Here is a 21,573-nt window from a genome sequence, read left to right as displayed (position 1 = left end):
GATACCCTGATGGACAACAGAGATGTGGGCCCAGGTGGGCATGATCAAACACACACATGGATACCTGCAAGCAGGGGGAGCCCTGTGGAGGGTGAGGGCGGGGGCGGGGGCAGTGAGAGTGATGTGGGCCCGGCTCAGCTGAGGTCCTCAGGGCACCACAGCGTGTCACTTTCCGCATTTAAACTGGGAAATTTAGAAGCAGGAACACATGGTCCTTTCCTTACTTTATGATCCTAGCATCTAGAACCCTGCACCAAGAGCAGACACACTTCTATTTAAAATTGATCTCACTCCTTAATGATCCACCAAAAGCTACTCTTAAGAAAAAATTCAAAACTCCCACTCCCACTAAAGCATATGTACCGTTTAGAGTTTAAAGTGTTACCTAACACAGGGGATTTGCAGTTTGACAGGAATGAGATCACAGCTAAAGGCAGAAAAGGCCTCCGGGGCCTGCAGCGGGGAGATCTGTTGTGGAGCAGAGGGGCCTGCAAAGTGGGCACTGAAGCTGGCCCAGCCTTTCTCCATCAGCGCGGGAGGAAAGGGAGGAGCTGGGAGAGACGGGTAAGGCAAACTCTGATACCGGCCCTGGAGCCTACCTAACATCTGAGCCTCATTTGAGTTTCTTGTCTAGTATTGGGATATTATATTTGGCCTCACCCATGTAAATTTCAGGGGCTGACAACGAAATGGGGTAACAGCGTCAGCCTCGCCTACTTGTTTTGCAGATTCACAGACGTACATGTGGAGTGCAGGGGAGGGCTCCTGGCCCATGGGTGGTGCTGGCCTGTATCTCCTCCACACTGGGGTGGTGAGAGGACGACTGGGGGTGAAGCAGAGCAAAGCATGTGGTCCACTGACAGCAAGGGTACTCTGGATTTTGGCTAAGCCTGGAGTTCTGTGCCTGGGGGCGCTGTACTGGGCCCTCCCTTCATGGAACAATTTCCTTTCTTACTTTGTAGGGTGTGAGCCAGTCTTTACATAGCAAAGGTACCGGTATTTCCCCCCGAAAAGATGAAATTAAAATTAAGGATGTCTTAGCCAGAATGCAGTTCTCCTAAAGATCAAGAACACGGAGTAGGTGCTCTGAGGGGAGGCGAGCGCCCCCGACCCCTGGGGCCACAGCCCTGGCGCGCTCTGCTACAGTCCCCGAGCTGCGTGTGTGGGATGTTAGGAGCACCTGGTCCTCCTGGCTGGGGCTGCGTGGACTTGCACAGAGAAGGACTGCAGGTTTCCAACTGGGGTGGAGCATTCTGGCTGATGAGAAACTTGAGTTCTCACCCTGGAAGCTGAGAAGCGTGTTGGAGTGAGAGACTGGTCCTTTTACTTTATGTCCCTCACAGCCATCTGACAGCCTAAGAGAAGGTCATGAATATTTCACCTCCTGAGCCCTGGGAGCCACGTGTGGGCTGCTTCTATAGCTCACAGTCCCCAGGCCTCTCTCCTCCACTGGGCATAGGTCTGGGGGCAGCACCAGGACTCTGGCCCCTCAGATGAGGAATAAAGGGACACACTGGAGTCTCATTCCAAGGTCTATCCATTCTGCGGGAAAGAGCCAAACACAAAAGATCTGAACATCTTTGAATGCTTGATGCCTTTGCCAAAAAGGCAGCTGGACCGCCGTCAAGAATGTGAGTGCAAACACATGTGCACAACTGTCAGCGGGTCAGAGCGGGCGGGTCGGCTGGCGAGGTTAGCTCCAGGAGAGTCAAGCACAGGACGGCTCAGGGTGGCAGGGAGGGGCTGCACGGCTCCCTGCCATCTCCCCGGCGCTCAGGTCAGGCTGGCACCTTGTAGGAGCTCAGTTCTTGTTAACTGAAAGAATGGGCCAAGTTCCCACCCAAACCTGTGCTGCTTACGTGAAAAGAGAGACCAGCTGAGAAGACCCTCTGCAAGGCTGCTCGAGGCAGGGGGGTGGGATGTGGGGTGGGGGGGGCAGCAGCCGTCCTACGGCACAATGCAACAGGACAGGAATGAGGCTGAGGCCCCTCGTGTCACATGGAAATCTTTCTGAAGTGAAGGCTCTCTCTGCCTGACTTCACAGAGTTCCACCTAGCTAGGGATTGAAGTGTGTGCCTTCCTCTGGTGGGAGACCCAGGGTACTTGCTTCAGAGAGCTCTCCAGCCTCCCAGGGATGGAGGGCGGGGCAGCTTCTTTCCGCCACGCCAAGATGCTCCAGCTACTTTATGGGATCGGGGGAGGGAAGGGACCAAGCAGAAGGTGAGGATGGGGAGGTGGGGGCCCGTCCTTTTCAGTTCCACTGGTCAGCGCCTGCAGAGAACATGCCATTCCAGCCGAAGCTGTGACAATAATGGGATCTGCCTTAATAACCTGGGCACATGAGACAGTGAGGGCAGACACACAATGCTTTCTTTGTGCCTGACAGTCGAGTGTCTTGAGCCAAAAACCTCCTGAAACTCCCTGAAGATAACATGAACATTTCTTCCCATGACAGGGTGCTGTGACTTCCAATAACCCAGGCAGCCCCATCTGCTTCCCGCCCCGAGAGTGCCTGGGCAAGAACAACAGGGTGCGTCACCACTGCTGGGGGCAGCTGCGAAGATGCTGAGATAACCACACGCCCTGGCGGTGTGCGGGGCGGGAGGGGGCTTGGCGAGTGGAGAACAAGACTCCGGAGAGGCAGGGTCTTGCTGCAGGCACTTTAGTGAACCTGGGAGTTGAGGAAGCAAATCACTCTATTCCTGCCAACACTGCACCGGGGAAGCCAGCTACTGGGACCGGCGGAGTCCTCGTGGTTTATCAACCTGCCTCTCTGCCTGCAGTGCAGTTAGTGTTTACTGAGGCCTTACTATGTGCCAGACACTGTGCGAAGTACTTCGCATGCATCATCTCAGGTGAGACTCATTACACATCAACGGCATGGGTCCTAGCATCACCCTCACTTTACAGAGAAACTGAGCCTCAGGGAGGGTAAGGCCCTTGCCTAAAGTCACACACAGCGTGCCAGAGCCAGGATGGCGATCCAGGCCGCGAGTCTGGCTTCTTACCCACGACTCGAAAGCCAGACTGTGCAGGGGAGCTGATGCCACAGTTAGAGACCATAGTTGCAGCCCCAGTAAGACGGTGCTAGGAAGGGGCGAGGGTGCCACGGCCCACGGGGCCACGCAGGCACAGAGGGTTTCTCAGCTCATGCATCTGCCCTCCCCTGTGGAGTCCCTGCCACTCTTCAGACTGAAACACCCACAGATCTGCCCGTCAACATACTCTGGCAAAGCAGCTAGAAGCTGCATTCTACTTTTCTGTGGAGAACAAGGCCATCTCGATAAAGGTTGGGGAGTGGAGAGGATTTTGTTTGTTTTGTTTTTTGGTAGTGAGTGTTGGGAATACAAGACCCTTTTCAAAACCACTTCCCTTTCAGATCTGCCCTGGATTACACTCTGGAGACCCACAGCCACACCTTCCCACTTCCTGCAGTGTTGGCCCAGGTTCTCAGCGCGTCAGCTGAGCCTCCACAGATGTCAGCCTCTGCATGGGAGGTAGACTTGAGTCTTCCTCCACAGCCGGCCTGTGCTTGAAAAGGGGAAGGGCTCTTTTAACACGGCCCCATTTCCCTTTCAGTGACCTAACTTAGAACTTCCCAAAGATAGAGCCATTGGTCAGGTGCTTGCTGAACACCCCTTCCCGCCAACTGAAGCAGTATCTTTCCTGTAGCTCTGAGCTCTGAGCCAAGAAGGGACGAGGTAATTAAGACATGGAGACACGGAGAACTGCCAGGGGCTGGAATGACAGTCAAGGCCTCCACCAGGCTTCCTGGAGCTGTCACAACGAAAGATGCTGACAGTTACGGTCTCCCAGATGAATACCAAGGGCTTCGCTCAGATTCTGGGGGTGGGGGGGGGTGGGGGGGGTCTGCAGCAGCCATTCTTCACTGGAGTCCCCACACCTGGGGGATCTTCCCAGCCTGTGTGAGGCAGCACAGCAATGGCAGGGGTCCTGCACAGAGGCTCAGCCTTGAGCTCCAAGTCCAGCTCTGCCAGCAGTAGCCTTTCCTCGCCTCCGAGAGTCACCGAGACCCCTCATCTCGGTTCTCCATCAGGAAAAATGAGGAGGCTGGGCCAGATGCTCTCTGAGGGCTTCCAGCTCTAACTTTCGAAGAAGCCATGATTCCCTTTCTTTCCAATTCTGGAGATGAAATAGGGGCAAAAACTGTGGGCTACAAGGGGAAAGGATTCCATTATCCCCGTGCTGAGTGACCCTGGGTCTTGGCTAGGAATGTAGTTGACAGTGGAGACGAATGGTCCTGGAGTCCTGGAGAAGCTTCCGGGACCTTCCTGCAGCCTGAGGGGGCCAGACAGGAAGGCTGGGCTGTGTCCTTGGCGGGGGTCCCTGTTTCAGGCTCCCTCTTAGGAACGTGCAGACTGCACGCCAGATCCCAGAGAGGAGCAGTCAGAAGCAGTGTGTTTCTCCTCACCTGTGGACTCTACCTCTTCCACCTCCCAGGCTGAGTGAGGAAGGACAACGTCACAGGACAGGCGGTCCCTGCGAGACACCGTCCATGTGAGGTTCCAGAGCAGTGGTTCTCAACCTGTGGGTCGCGACCCCTTTGGGGGTCGAACGACTGTTTCATAGGGGTCGCCTAAGACCTCGGAAAACACATACATAATTACATATTGTTTTTGTGATTAATCACTATGCTTTAATTATGTTCAGTTTGTAACCATGAAAATACATCCTGCATATCAGATATTTACATTACGATTCATAACAGTAGCAAAATTACAGTTATGAAGTAGCAATGAAAATAATTTTATGGTTGGGGGTCACCACAACATGAGGAACTGTATTAAAGGGTCGCGGCATTAGGAAGGTTGAGAACCGCTGATTGAGCTATGCAACTGAGAATGTCAAGGCCCAGGCTCTGCCTTCCCAGCCCCACGCTGAGTCAACACTCTGATGCTATGCGAAGGCCATGCGAGACAGAACTGAGTCTCAGAATGCAAGAATCGGGTTACTCACTGTTTTGGGGACAATCTGTTTCTTGGGTTGCCCAATCTTGAAAGGAATCCTATAAGGCAAAGAGACAAAGAGGGATGTTAGGAGAAATGGGGAAGGATGGGGCTAAAAAGAGCTGAGGAAATACAGGTAAAACACAATGGCAGCGGCCCGCTTTCTGCCACCCGCACCACGTGCCCTGTGAGTCTAGGGCCATCAGCAGCCAGGCCGGGCTCTGGGACGGTCATGCTCCCATGGACAGCGCCAGATGGAGGTCTTGGGCACCACCTTCTGCCCCAGATCAGGAGGGGAGATGCTATACAAACAGCAGTCACCATGAACCTTGTGTCTCAAGGAGCTGCAAAGTTAGAAAGTACAGGCTCACTTAGGTGGCTGTTATCCTAGAAAACATGCCTTGAAAAGCATCATCAAAACCACACATCCCTATAGGTGCTTCACTTTTCCCGTCAGAGGGACAAACTGTGGCTCTGAAGGGCTTCTTCTATGGCTGGGAGAGATGACAAACTGTAGGGGCATTAAGGATCAGCCGGACTGGACTATTTCCCATGACAACTGACAACATCTAAATGAAGCTAACTCCAAGAATCTGAAATCCAGCCCAACTCTGCCTTGAACTTGCTAGGAGGCTCTGCATCTCAGGTCCCCCACTTAGACATGGAAGACAGCTTGGCAGAGGGGCAGGTCATGGTCTAGGAGTCTCAACCTGAGCACGAACCTTGCCTCCACCTCCGCTGAGCAGGCTGCGCTTCGGCAGGTAACCACTGCCCTGTGCCTTAATTCCCTACTCAGTGAAGCAACAGGGTTAAGCTAGATAACCTAGAAGCTTCCTTAACATGCTGAAAACCTTATGATTCTAAATTCTGAGAAAAGCAGTGCAGCCAGACTAGAAAGCAAACACAGTGCACCCCAACAGCTATAGACATGTTGGCTTCACCCCCCCTCCCAGGGATCAGCTCAGGGAAGAGGCTGCAGTAGAGCCCTGAGGGCTCACTCCCACTCCTTTCAGCCTCTTCCATTCAACCCTCCTGCTCCCACTGCTGCACCCACCCCGTCCACCGGGCCCCTTCCCTCTACACCCCCTTCTCCCAGCCTGGTTTCTCTTGGCCCAAACTGTTGCTAAACCCAATGGTATAATTAACCACCGATAATAACCCCAGACAGTGATCTGGTTAGAGGATGGGCCAGCCTGAGTCACAGTGGTTTAAATTTAATTTCTGGAGGACATCCTGTTTATTGTTAACCCACCACGTAATTTGGGAGTGTTAACCCTCTGGGGACTGGCTGATTCACGTGGCTTCTGTAAACAAATAATCTCTGGCTATATAATTACTGGGGGGAAAGGTAAGCTATGGAACTGAAAAGGAAAGAAAAAATGAAATTGCTATTTCCCTTTCTTAGACCTAAAGAGAAAAGGGTATGGACAGACGAGCTCCTTGATCCCTCCCTGGGCCCCCATGTTCCTTTCCCCCAAATCAGCTTATAGTTGACTGACACAATGGTTTTGGACAGTGAACAATTGCCCTCAAGGACCATTTGGGTGACAGTACAAATGAGGTCCTGGTGGCATTGAGGAAAGACCGACCCTGTGGTGCGCGAAGCATGTGTGGAATAAAAAGCTCAGACCAGGAATCAGAAAGCCCATCTCTGCCTCTGACTAGTTTTGTGATTTGAACAAATTGCAGTCTCTCTGAGCTCAGTTTTTTAAACTATAAAACACAACAGTTGGAATAGATGGTCCTTCCAGCTTATGGAAACCGAATCTCCATTCTAAGATCATGGAGTGGCGGATGAGAATGCTAAAGGATCCTCAGAGTGGTCTTCAGGACGATGCTAACGGAGACTAGGTACCAAGAAATTAAGGACTTACAGTCCATTATCTGTGGAGCCACAGACTCTCTCTCAATCTTAATTTAGAATCACAGTATTTTTAGAACTGTAAGTTACCATAGAAATGTTTCCAGTTTAAACCTCTCACTTGTAGATGAGAGAGAGATCTGGAGAGGTTCCGTGACCAGCCCAGGGTCATTCTGCGGGCTCACAGCAGAGCCAGGAATACACCATCAGGCTCTGATGTCCAGTCCAGTTTTCTCTCCACTACTCATAGTTTCACACTTTCACAGGCATCTGTTATTACAGTAGCCCCTTGGTATCCGGCGGGGATGCGGCTCAGAGCTCCCTGCGGAGACCAAAATCTGCTGATACTCAGGTCCTGCATACAGAACAGTGTAAACAGGGGTTCCCAACTGCGGATGCTGTTTTCAATATGCAGTGGATTGAATCCGCAGATGTGACACCTGAAGGTATGAAGCGCTGACTGTGTGTATTTTAAGAAATGGTATGTATTTTAAAGAATACTTCATTCCTTTAAAAAGTAAAGCATGCTCATCAGAGAAAACTTGAAAAATACAGAAAAGTATAAAAGAGAGAAAGGAGGGGGAGGAAAACCCCCAAATAGTCTACAATCTCATATATAAAAGATAACCAAGGTTATTGGTTTGGTATTACTATTTTAAAAATTTGCAGAAAGAAAAGAAAACGAACACAAATATGCCAAATGTTAGTAGTGGTTAACTCTAGGTGGTAAGAATATGATTACTGTTTTCTTATTTTCACTCTTCATATTTTTCAAATAAACTAAAAAAATCCCTTTAGTTTTTTTCCTCCTTGACTATAAAACTAGCATCTGATCAGTGTCAAAAACTTGGAAAACATGGAAAAACACAAATGACAAATACACAATTCCAAAATAAACAGTAATACCCCAAATTTCAGTGTGTACATACATGTGTACACATGTATATAAGTATTTACATAAATGTTAAAAGTAGAGGAAACTTACCATGAATGTTTTTATATGCCAATATAGTTTTCATCGTTCTTTTAAAAGATACCTAGTGTTTCATTATACATTTGTATCACTAGTTTTATTTTATTTATACAACTTAAAAAATGTTTTTGATTTTAGAGAGGAAGGGAGAGGGAGAGAAGAACCATTGATGTGAGAGAGAAACACTGATTGGTTGCCTCCTGTACACATCCCAACCGGGGATTGAACCAGCGACCTTCCAGTGTACGGGACTATGCTCCCACCAACTGAGCCACACTGGCTAGTTTTATTTTTGTAATTTACATTACTTACTGGTGGTCACTTCAACTGTTTCAAACTTCCTTCTATTATAAACAAAACTAATAGCTAAATTTTTGTGCATATCAAGGATTAGTCACATAGGATAAACTCTTATAACTGAAATTGCTGGGTCAAAGAATATATACACATTCAAGGCTTTGCTGTATTTGCAAATTGCCTTAGAGACAGACTAAAACAGTTTGTGTTTCTTAAAAGACAGAAATAGTTAACATTTTACCACCAGCCCTCTGGCCTGTTTAATTAGGATTTTTTTCCTGGCTTGGGGTTTGCCTTTATCCTTTGTACATTGAGTGTTTACGGTATAGAAGCTTTTGTTGAATATGAAGACAAATCTAGCCAATTAATCTTTTCGTTTATGATTTCTTCTTCTGTTGTAATCACACTGAGAAAAGCCTGCCTCTTCCACCTCAGTATAAAAATTCACCTATACTTAATTATATTTTTTTATCCTTACCTGAAGATATTTTTCCATTGATTTTTAGAGAGAATGGAAGAGAGAGGGAAGGACAGAGAGAAATGTTGATGTGAGAGAAACACATTGATTAGTTGCCTCTTGCACGCACCCCAACCAGGCCTTGGGCCAGGGAGGAGCCTGCTACTGAGGTATGTGTGTGCACTTGACTGGAATCAAACCCGGGATGCGCCGATGCTCTATCCACTGAGCCAAACCAGCTAGGTCTACTTTATTACTTTTATGATTTCCTTTTATTAATCTAAATTTTACTTTTATCAGATTTATACATGTAAATAGTTTAATAAGGCACCAGGCTTTGTTAAGTAAAACATTAGGCTCTAGGCCAGTGGTCGCAAACTGGTGGTCCATGGATTACTGGTGGTCCGTGAGGTCTGAAAGATTGGCGACCACTGCTCTAGGCCTCTGAATCTCATTGCTGAGACCAGTGCTGTCACTAGCTCTGTGTTTCTGGTCAGCATTCTCCACATAAAAATGCTTGTATTGCTACTTCATGAGTGTTAAGTTTTAGGCACTAGCTATTTATCTTTTATTTTGGAAGAGGAAGACTTAACTAAACAAAGAAATCTCTTTACAATCTCCAACTTCGTAACACAAAGGCACATTGGCAACTCTCCTTCTTCTCAATCCTATATAATAAAAGGCTAATATGCAAATTGACCAAACAGTGGAATGACTGGTTGCTATGATGCACATTGACCATTAAGGGGCAAATGACAGACGCAGGAGCTGCCCCCTGGTGATCAGTGTACTCCCACAGGGGGAGCGCTACTCAGCCAGAAGCCGGGCGGTGGTGGGAGCCTCTCCCGCCTCTGCGGTAGGCAGACATCCCCCGAGGGGTCCCGGACTATGAGAGGGTGCAGGCCAGGCTGAGGGACACTCCCCCCACCAGTGCACAAATGTCATGCACCGGGCCTCTAGTATATATTATAATTCGGTTAGGGGAATACTAAGTAAACTATTAGGAGCCTAATGGGATGCATTTTCCTTCCTGCAAACAGCAGCTAGTAGATTGTTCAGCTCAGCCAAGCCTTCAGAAGACTGCAGTTCTGGCTGATGCACTGAATTGTAACCTCCAGTTTCCAAGCCAGATCCCCCAGACACTTCCACATCCCTGACCAACGGAAACTGGTAGTTTTGAGACACTAAGTTGTGGGGCAATTTGTTACACAGCAATATATAACTAGTAGCATTGCATGTTTTGCTTTCATTACAATAATTGTCACTTTTCTTTCACATGCTTAATTTTCCATGTATTTACCCCTAATTCCATCTCAGTTGTCTAAATCTACTCCCGCTACATTAATTTCCATCAGGTATTCTATTACCTCCACTTTGGCCTGCTCCAGCTTGACTGGGTCACCTCCATTGGTGTACAGTAGGCATCCTGGGCTCCCCCTTCATCTTCCTCACAGAAGTTCCTTTTGCCTCTCTCCCATGAATTTTGATACCTGGATTCCACGTCTTCCTTTCTTGATTTACTCTTCATTTAGGTGCAGAAAAAGTGTGTGCGAGATAATTTTTAAGACTTTGCATACTGAAATGCTTTTATTCTACTGTCACACTAGTTTGCGTAGGTATAAAATTATAGGGTGGACATAATTTCTTTCAGAATCTCGAAGGCATTGTTCCACTGGCTCCTCATCTCCCAGTACTGCTGTGATTTTCATCCTTTTCTGTGACCTGCTTTTATTTTCTTTATGCAAGCTTGTTGGTTCATATGCTCATGTAGCTTGTGGGTCTAATTTCACCCACTGTCCTGTGGTACTCAATAGGACTCCTGCAATTTGGCAATTTACAACATTTAGTTCTGGGATTAAAAACCACACAACACCTTTGTTGTGTCCTGTTTCTTATTTCTGAAATTCTTATAATTTTGATGCTGACCCTCCTGGCTTGTCCTTTACTCTCTCTGCTTTTTTCAGTGTTTCCTTATTTTCTAATACTTCTAAAGAGTTTTTCATTTCTATTGTATTTTTAATTTCCAAGAGCTCTTTTTACTTTTCAGGATGTCCTTTTTTAAGGTATTGTTTTTAATTCATGGATGCCTTACCTGAGGATCTTAATACCTTTACAAAAGTTTCTTCTTCCTTTATAGTCTATTTTCCTTCAAGCTGCTTTTTTTCTGTTTTAGTCTCCACTTTTCATACGAGACACTTTCCTTAAATGTGTGGTAATTCTTGGTTATCTGCTCATATATATGACTGGGGGGGAAAACCTGACTAGAAGCTGTGAATACATGAATAATTACTGTCTATTGTGTAGGGTAATCTGATTGAGCAGTTTTGTGGGGAACCCTGATGTCAGTATCTAGTCTTTTCTCCTGGGCAGGTAAAATTCCCTAGAGAAGATTCTTCCACTCTTTTGACTTGGGAATGAAGGCCCAGCTCAGCAATCTGGGAGCTCAGTGAGTACAAGAGGTCCTGTGTGTTTGTGTGTGCGCATGTGTGCACACCACATGCATTAATTCACTTCACCCTCCTGCCTTTAGTATAGGAATCCTGCCCTCAACTGTGCTTCAAGTGGGTCTGAGTTTTGTGGGCCTGAAGTTTATACAATTTTGCATGGTCTCCTAAAGAAAAAGAATACAAAATTACAAATATAAAAATAGGCATGAAAGTGACTGTTTATTTAGACAGAGAAAAGAGCATAATAAATTACAAGTTATAAAAACTGACAACAGGAACATCAGAAAATCAAGAATAACCTAATATTTTTATTAATCATCTGCCTGACACACCTCTATATTTATTATCCTGTATTTTTTGGCTGCAAAGTCTATGATTGCCTCTTCATGTGACACGGAGTTGGTAACACCATTTTCTTAGAGAAAAAAGACAATAATTCAGTCAACTTCTAGTATGGTTGACTGAAATTTGTTTTCTACTACTGACAGTTTAGAAAGGTTTTTTTCCCCAGCTTATTGGCAATATGTAAGCAATATAAATTTTAGGATTGCTGTAAATTTAGGAAAAATCTCATGTTTCTTTCATAAATAGACTAAGATTTCAGGGCACATTTCAAGTTTTCTTGCATGGTGACTAATCTTAATGCTCTCTGAATTAATGAGTAACCAGTTTGTCACTGCTGTCCTTGTAGGAGAGCGCATCATGAGATCTAGGCTGTCTTCACTATGCCTTCCATGTTAAATCCACCAGAAACTTACATGTTTTATCAATGTGTTCTATGATTTGGTCCTCCTCTTCGTTGGCTTATCAAACAATTATCACTTCTATTTAAAATTGATCTCATTCTCTTAATTTCTAGCTTTTGGTACAATTAAAAAATGTTTTGTTGTACTTCACTTGATTCAGACTATCTACTGATTTAATGGCTCATCTCTGTCATTTCCAATTTTCCTTAGTCTTAAAATAAATTTAAAGATGGCCCCAAACGGTATACCCTTTGTGTATTTCCAACTCAGTAATCTGTAATTTCTCACTTGTCTCATTAAACTTTTCTAAAAATGCCTTTACAAATTACAGATAAAACAGCATACTCCCAATTCAACCCCTACCCCTGCCCTATCCTCCAAAAGGCACAGGCTGTTCCATGCTGCCTGACCTCAGAAGGAGGAAGTGAAGGCAGAGGTTTTAACTGAGTGCAGTATAAATACATTCTGAAGTTTACAAAAACACAGGATCTTACGAACACACAGCTAGGGTTCGCTCCAGGGCCCTGGAAAAGGCCCATGCAAGCAAGGGGCCATGAAGGTTAAGCTTTATTAGTGTCACACAGTATATCTACCTTTGTGTGTCCTACGATAGAAACTCCGTTTCACACTCTCCAGGGGAGTCCCTTCATCATTCTGCTCAGATGAGGCAAGGACAGTCTCCCAGTGAAATGGGGTTGGGGAGGAGATGGTAGGGTTCTGAATTTAATCATGAACAGCTTCCAACCAATCCTCCTGAATTGAATGCTCCGCTCACCCCACTTCTATAGGCACCTAGTGCCACCAATTCTTGAACCTTTGAGAATTCGGTGGTGTAAGTTGGATGACTCCTAGTTTTCCCAGTTTAGGCTTTGGCTTTCTTGGAACTGCTAAGTCAGTCACCTCATGTAAGTGCGTTCCAGTTCCCAAATGTTGTTGATGTAACTTCTATTCTCCCTAATTTTGCAGATTTATGCGTTTATTTATTTTTAAATATTATTTATTTTTAAATATTTTGTATTGTTTTTTAGAAAGAAAGGAAGGGAGATGGAGAAAGAGAAAAATGGATGTGAGAACAGAACATCCATTGGCTGCCTCCTGCACACCCCCCACTGGGGATCAAGCCCGCAACCCAGGCATGCGCCCTGATCAGGAAATCAAACCAGCAACCTTTCTGAGGCACAGGATGATATCCAACCAACTGAGCCACACTGGTCAGGGTTATTTATGACTTTAAAAAAATTGCTTTACTGTGCTTCTTGTGGGATTTGTGAGGGAGATAAATTAGATGTATGTATTCTATCTGTCACCGTCACTCAGAACTTGGTTTATTAAAATTTTTAAATAACAGTATTGAGATGTAATTCACATGCCGCAATAGTCATCCTTTTAAAATGTACAATTTGGTTCTTTTTAGTATATTCAGAGAGTTGTGCAATAATCACCACTATCTAACTTCAGATATTTTCATCACCTCCAAAAGAATTCATATCTATTAGCTGTCACTCCCACTTCCCTCCTCCCTCACAGCCCCCTGGCAACCATTAATCTACCTTCTGTCTCTATGGATTTCCCCTTCTGGACATTTCATATAAATGGAACTATATAATACTAGAGGCCTGATGCACAAAATTCATGCAAGGGTAGGCCCTCCCAGCCCCAGCTGCCTCAGCCCTCGCGGCTGCCCCGGCTTCGTCTGGATGGTCATTCTGCTGTCTAATTAGCTATTTATTATATAGGATGTAGCATTTTGTGTTGGCTTCTTTTACTTGGCAAATGTTTTCAAGAATTACCCATGTTGTAGTATGTGCCAGTACTTCACTCCTTTTTTATTACTGAACTAGAGGCCCAATGCACAAAATTCAAGCAAGAGTAGGCCTTCCTTCCCCTGGCTTCCCTCTGGGTGCCAGCAGGCACCAGGCACCCTGGCTTCCCTTGCAGCCCTGGCTTCGTCTGGAAGGATGTCTGGTCTAATTAGCATACTATGCTTTTGTTATAGATAATATTTTTATTCATTCATCAGGTGATGGACATTTAGGTTGTTTCCACTTCTGGACTACTATGAATAATGCTGCTATGAACATTCATGTACAGGTTTTTGTGTGGATATGTGTCTTTATTTCTCTTGGGTATATATCGAGGAGTGAAACTGCTGGGCCATTTGCTAAGTCGATGTTTAATCTTTTGAGGATCTGCCAGACTGTTCTTCCAAGTGGATGCATCATTCCATATTCCCACCAGCAGCTTATGAGGGTTCCAACTGCTCCACCTCCTCACCGACACTTGTCATTGTCTGTCTTTTTTTTTTACTTTAGTCATTCTAGTATGAGGGCTATTTCTCTGTGGCTTTGATTTGCATTTCTCTAATGACAAATGTTGCTGAGCATCTTTTCATGTGCTTATTGATCATTTGTATATCTTCTTTGGAGAAACATCTATTCAAATTCTTTGCCTATTTAAAACTGGGCTGCCTTTTTCTTTTTATTGTTGAGTTGTAAGAGTTTTATTTTATATTTTCTGGGTACAAGTCCTTAATCAGATATATGATTTTCAAATATTTTCTCTCTTTTGTGATTTGTTTTTCATTTTCTTAATGTTGTCCTTTGAAGCACAAAAGTTTTAGATTTTGAAGAAGTCTAATCTATTTTTTCTTTTGTTGTTTGTGCTTTTAGTATTATATCTATGAACTATTTGCCAAATTCAATGTCATAAAGATTCACCTCTATGTTTTCTTTTTAGAGTTTTATAGTTTTACCTCTTAAATTTAGGCCTTTGATCCATTTTGAGTTAATTTTTGTGTATGGTGTGAGGTAAGGATCCAACTTCAATTCTTTTGCACATGGATATCCAGTTATCCCAGAACAGTCTGTTTAAAAGACTATTCCTTCCTGGCATCCTTCTTAAAAATCAACTGCCATAAAAATAAAAGTTTATTTCTGGACTCTCAATTCTATTCCACTAATCTACATGTCTATATTTATGCCAGTACCACACTATCTTATTTACTGTGAATCTGTAGTAAGTTTTGAGATTGGGAAGTGTAATTCCTCCAACTTTGTTCTTGTCAAGTCTATTCTGGCTGTTCTGTGTCCCTTGCAATTCCATATGAATTTTAGTGGTTTATTTTTTTATATTTAAATCATTGCCCATTTAGAGCTTGAGTATATGGCAAGCCAGTTGTATAGACATGATTTAAAAACGTATTTATCTTTGAAAAATCACTGTACCAGTGTCAAATACTTCTATTCCATACCATAGACCTATCTACTCTTTTGCCAAATAACATAGATTCAATTACTTAGGTTAATTAATTAATTAGCTCTTAATACCCAGTCAAACAAATCCCTTCTCATGACATTTCTTGGCTATTTTATTTTACTATTTAAGATGAACTTCAAAATCATCTGCTTAATCCCCTACCTCCTCCCTAGTCAGGATATTTATTACTGAAAATGCACTATATTTACAGATTAACTTTTGAAGAATCTATATATTTACAAATATTAGGTTTGTTCATTCAGGAGCATAATATTTTTTCCCATTCATTCAAGTCTTTTTTATGTTCTTTAGTCTGGAGAGGTTTTTTCATATAGCTGCTCCACATTTATTTTGTTAAATATTAAGATTCTAAAGTAACACTTATATATGAAATTTTTAGCTCTACGCATGTCTTAGGTGTGTTCCATGAAATTTTATATTTTTGGTTATATTGTAATAAATTCACTTTTTCATTTTATCTTCCTGGTACATAGGAAAACTATTGGGTGTTAAATAAACCAGTCACCACACTTACATACTGAACCTATATAGCCCCCAAAATTTAGCTAGACAAAAACAAACAAAACCAATTGGATTTTCCAAATAATCATATCTATTTGAAAATAATGATAAAATTTCCCTTTTCTTTCCCAATATTTTACATTTATTTCTTGTCTTGTGTTATGACATTGGCTAGAAATTACAGAAAAGAGGTTTCTGACTTATAAAAATGCTTCAAGTTTGATCATCTTTTACTATTATATATGAAAGAGAGAGATGATTTCAGCCAGAACACCTCCTGAGAATAAGGAAATTTCTGTTCCTAGTTTACTAATAAATACAAAGATTGGATTTTTGAATTCTAGCAATGTGTTTTCAGCATACGTATAGATGACCAGTTTTTTCTCCTATGACCTAGTATTGTGATGAACTATCAAATATATTTTCTAAGACGGAGCCATCCTTTCGTTACTGAAGTAAACTCTACTTGAGTGCAGATTAATTAACTTTAATGTGTACACATCTTGCTTTCTGATTATGACATGCAAGCACCTCAAAGGCAGGAACCAACTGTTATGTTTCTTTGTAACTCTTGTAATTACTACACAATGCACAGTGCTATTTTTAACATTTCACTGAATAAATATTCAGTAAATAAGGACCTCCTTTATGCCTAGCATTAGGCTAGTTTCTAGGGATATCAGGATGACTAGAGCAGTGATGGTGAACCTTTTGTCAGCATTTTGAAAAACCCTAACTTAACTCTGGTGCCGTGTCACATATAGACATTTTTTGATATTTGCAACCATAGTAAAACAAAGATTTATATTTTTGATATTCATTTTATATGTTTAAATGCCATTTAACAAAGAAAAATCAACCAAAAAAATGAGTTCGCGTGTCACCAGACACACGTGTCATAGGTTTGCCATCATTGAACTAGAGAGACTCATTCTATGACCTCATGGAGCTTATAGCCTAGTTTTACGTGCACAGTAAGCACTGAATGAATGAGTAAAATAAGTATATTGCCCCAGGGGCCCTATAAAATACCATACTCTAATTTAAGGTTCCTGAAAAAAACTCTTCTTGGATAAGGCCATATAAAGAACAAAGAAAGGTAATATCATTGTCTTTGGTCTCCCAATCCTTATCTTACTGAAACAAAACCTAAAAAGGATATCACCAGCCACAAGAACCAGCTGGGGTCAAGGGAAAAGGACATTCAGTGGAGACCAAGAAAACAGAGCTGGCCTTTGGTATTGGCAGGAAAGCCTGGTGAGGTTACCAGAGTGTGGGTCAAGGGAAAACATTTTAAAGAGCCTAAGAGGAAACACGAAGGGAGAAGAGTCTCAGGGTTTATCCTGAGGCTGCCAAATGGTAGATATGTTCCATTCTGCCAGAGAAATAGCCAGATAACCAGGGCAGGCACCTGATAGAGGCATCAGATTCTCTGCCACTTAAGTGGTGGAAGGTGGTGAGGGAAAGTGAGAAGGAAGAGCAACAGTGGCACTTCAATCAGCTCTTCTGCCCCTTCTCAGTGATTTCCCGATTCCAGGCTTGGGGTTCTAGTCGCCTACTGGCACGCAGGGACTCCTGCAGGGGAAACAGCGGCTTTGGAAAGCACGTGGCAAGAGTGAGGGCATCACAGCTTCTCCCAGAGCAGTGTGGCCTGGTCCAGCTGGGACCACGGGCCGAGGCTGGCAGCCTCCAGGCCATGGGCAGGCTCGCAGGGCTTGAGAACTTTTTTCCTCTCCTCCCCATTTTCCCCTCCACCAGGTCCTCCCCTCAAAACCTGGTGGGCCAGCAGAGGTCTAGAGAGAAGACAGGGCTTGTTCCCCAGAGAATCTCTAGGTTCCGAAAGAAATCAAGAGGGCTCTGAGCTCCCGGCATCTGGAGCAGATTCCTTCCTTGGTTCTGCTTCCCATTCCATAAATATGAGCACCAGAGGGCAGGAGAAGGGATATTTTGGTCTCGGCAGCAAATGAAGAAAACATTTCTCTCAAGCCTACCCTTCTCCAACCCCCAATGTGCCCCCCCTCAGAAAAGAAAAAAGTTCTGTGTACAGAGGGAAAAGGGGGAAAAAGGTTCTATTTTCCTTCACAATGAAGAAAAGTCAACAGGATGTTCTCCAAAGCTACAAATATACTTTTCAAACAGTAAATATCTCTATTAGCAGCATGATGCCAGTTGGCTAATTCTGTCTCAGTAAAACCTTTCCAAAAAAACTCCTGCTCTTGTGTAATTTCTATTTACAAAAACAGCTCTTTTGCATTTTCAATTCGCTAGGTTTCTCAATCCTTTGTTTCTCCACCCCCTCTACTGCAGATGCAGAGAGACAAGAGGCAGGCCCAGATGGCAGTTGGGTGGGAATCCCCTGGTCACCCCAGCAGATCCTTCAAGCCCTGCCTTTGGAGAGTCCTCCACTTCCATTACAAAAAGTGTAAAGAAGCTAAAATTTATGTATTCTTCCCTGGCCTTCACTGGGCCTCCAGGATTGTTTCTACTGAGTGTGAATGAGTCTAAGCTTGGCTTGGGGGTGGAAAGCGCCCTGCAATGATTCAGTCTACCCCACCTATATCTTTCTAGTATCTTCAGCCGAGCAAAGATGGCAGTAGTGGGGGGAGGGATGTGAGAATGAAGGGAGGGCTGTGGGAGCGTAGGCGCAGTTGATAGTGGGTGAAATCCTGGCTCCCAGGGGAGTGGTCTGGGCCTGAGTCACTGTCTGGGCAAGAGCAGGAAGGTGGGCGAAAGGCAGCAGCTTCTGCAGCCGGGAGGGACAAGCCCTCCTCCCCCATCCTTCTGTTACCCGATCCTTGGATCACATTGCCTTGTCTGGTCTGAGACCTCTCCAAGACTACCACCACTTAGACAATCAGAGAGAAAAGCAAGGGCCTGGGCCAGGGCAGGGCTTATGGAGTCAGCTGGCTCTGGCAGAGCAGCTGCTGTTGGCTGCCATTCTCTCTGAAGGGCCAGCTGGCCACAATGCCAATGGGCCAAGGAAAGTTCAGCCGGAGCAAGGACATGAGAGACCCCATCAGAACAGGAAATGAACTGAGCAGTAAATGATCTATTTCCAGTGCCTATGTCCACAGCCTGTCCAGCCCCACCTCAGCGCTTTCCCTAAATTAGCCGGATCCAACACCAGAGCACATAGAACACTACCCTGACTTGCCACCAGGCTGAGGAGGTATGCATGTGTTTAAAAATAAAAGGCATGACTCTGTGACTTGGACCAGAGCAACCACTCAGCTCAGTTATGATCTGTCCTTCCCCACTGCTCCCCAGGCTGACCTCTGAAAGGAAAGACAGAATGAATCACAGAATGTTGAGTGAGATCATCTAATTGAAGCCACCATTTATTGAGTATCTGCTATCGTAGGTTTCTGTGCTCGGTGCTTCAGATCCATCATTTCATTTAAAGTGGTGCACTCCTGTGTTTCACACAAGAGACAGTGCACTGGATAAGGGGGTAGACTCTGGAGCCAGATGGCTTGGGTTCAAGTTCTGGCTCTGGCAACTGCCAGTTCAAGAGACCTTGAACATATGTATCAGCTAGCTTCCCTGTGTCCCAGTTTCCTTGTCTATACTAGCAAAGTAGGACAATACTATACCTATCTTATAGGGTTGCCGTGAGGCTAAATGTGTTTTTAATGATTAAAAGTGTTCTTGATATGTAGTAATCAGCCTGTAAGTATTTGTTGCAAATATTTTTCGATGATGATGACCAAACTGAGGCCCAGAGGGGTGACCTGCACAAAGTTACACAGTGATCAGTATGGCTGGCGAATCTGAAATGATTTTGTTTGTTTTCAGGGAAAGCAGCAGTCTCATACCAGAATGCACCACTACCAGGTCCAAGTTAAAATATTTGCTTAAAATTGAGTGGTGACTTCCTCCTGAAAAGTAAAAAGACTAGTGGAAGAAATCTGGAGGCTGATGGAGCACCTGAAGGTCAAGAGAAGAGAGGAAGGCAGGCAGTTCAGAAAGGTAGTCTAAAGTTCCTGTTTTTTCTTTTTCCTGGCAGCTCTTTGAGAAACTCCTAATATTTGACAGACAAGTTGTCACATCTTTTCATTTTAACCTGTTAGGACAGAGAGAGGTAGAGAGTGGGTTTCCACATTTCACAGAAGGGAAACATAAGGCACTCTGAGGTGAAAGATGAGTCCTGCTCACTTGACAAGCCGGAGAGAACCCTCTGATGGCACCTTCCACTCTGAGGGTGGTTCACAGCGGCTCAGATGCACGCACTCTGAGAAGCACCAGCCCAGCTGCCTAGCTTCTGAGCACTCTCCCTAGTCTCATTTTCACTTCTGACTCTCACCCACCAGGAATCTTAAAAAGAGCTTTCACTCTTCCTTTTCCTCTCTCTGCTGAAGGTTTGCCCCCTGGAAAGCAGTGAAAGGAGATCTGAGATAGACACTTATTTCCAAGCCACCTCCCTAGGTCACCCCCACCTATTGCCCACAGGAGGCAGTAATTCCCTTGCTATGAACAGTGAGGTCAGCCCTAGCCACGAGGGGTGGCCAGGGCAGGCATGACAAAAATTATATAGTATTGCAAACAATTAGAAAAATTACAGAGTATACATAATACTGATGTACCCACCACCTAGCATAGTCAAATTCTTACACGAAGCCATACTTGTTCTTTAAATGGTACATCAGCACAGATCCCGAGGAAGCTCTGAGGACTACAGCCTGATTCCAGTTCCTCCTCTCCCTCTCCCTCCTTGTTACCCTAAATGTAATCACTACCCTGGATTTAGTGTTTAGTATTCCCACACATTTTTACTATATAACTTTATATCTATAAGCACAATGAAGTATTGTTTTAAAGGTCTGAGCTTTATATATATATATATATATATATATATATATATATATATATATATATATATATATATGGTACAATACTGAATGTAACATTTTGAAACTAGCTTTTTATGTTCAGCATTAGGTTTTCAGATCTGTCCATGCTGATACACATAGCTCTACTTCATTCCTTTTAACTACTACATATTTCATTATGTAGAGGTAGCACATTTACCCATTCTTTAGAGCAGGGGTGGGCCATAGAAAGCCGCGAGATCATTTGGCCTGTTGCATTAGGGATGAGTTAACTAAATATATGACCAAATATAACAGGCTAATTAAAAAAATTTTAATTAAATTTATTGAGGTGACATTGGTCACCATAACAGGCTAATTTTTAAGTTGATAATTTTGTACGGCCCGAAAATGATGTTATAAATATCCAAATGGCCCTTGGCAGCACAAATGTTCCCCACCCCTGCTTTAAGGCTGGGCATTTATAAAGGATGAAGTAACTAACATCCTGTGTCCTTGCATGTCACCTGTTCCACGGGTGCAGGAGTTTCTCTGGGTGAGGGGGCAGGTCCGCCTCCAACTGTGGGAGGTACTGCATACATCTCCAAAATGGTGGCATCGTTTTATACACCTCACAGGCCCCAGAAGTGGATGCTGGTTCCCACTGCCTTTCATCCTCAGATACTTGGCACTGCCAGTCCTTAAAATTCTTGCCAGTTTGATGGCTATGAAATGGCACCTCACAATTGGTTTAATCTGCTTTTCTCTAATTACTAACACACCGAATATCTCAGTATAAGCTTTTATCTATTTGGGTTTTCAAAATGATTGATAGTTTGCAAATCTAAAAGAATAGGACTAGTGCTTGCTACAACTGCCCCTTCTGTATTTATTATAACCCACAAAAAAACCAACCAAATAACACTATCTCTAACCTGGTTAAAGTAATGGGTATTAGCTTATAGTCTGAATATTTGTAATAAATTTCTAGATAAGTGTTTTTCAAACTAAGGTCTATGTAGAATATCTACCCATCGTTGACATGTAAACTGCTACTCATTAGTCCATTGTAAACATATATTAAAATTAGTCATGAAATCAATTAAAGTGGGTCATTCTATAAAAAATGAAATAGAACATAAAAAATATCGGAGCACATTACACAAACATTGTGTGGAACTTATTTCAAGTGTGTGTGTGTGTGTGTGTGTGTGTGTGTGTTGTGATTATCAAAGGTACT

General features: G+C 44.0%; 1 protein-coding gene across 1 annotated transcript in view; it reads right to left on the bottom strand.

Moving 5' to 3' along the window:
- Nucleotides 1-21,573, bottom strand: part of BIN3 (bridging integrator 3) — a 40,311-nt gene that overhangs the window by 12,902 nt on the left and 5,836 nt on the right. Inside the window, exon 2 of the mRNA XM_059695996.1 lies at nucleotides 4,978-5,026. Within this exon, the coding sequence (XP_059551979.1) occupies nucleotides 4,978-5,026 (49 nt within the window). The remainder of the gene's footprint in view (nucleotides 1-4,977; nucleotides 5,027-21,573) is intronic.

This window comes from Myotis daubentonii, chromosome 5 (genome assembly GCF_963259705.1).
Source record: "Myotis daubentonii chromosome 5, mMyoDau2.1, whole genome shotgun sequence".
NCBI classification, from domain to species: Eukaryota; Metazoa; Chordata; class Mammalia; order Chiroptera; family Vespertilionidae; genus Myotis; species Myotis daubentonii.
Note: the sequence above shows the minus strand (reverse complement) of the source record. Positions and strands in the feature narration are given on the sequence as shown.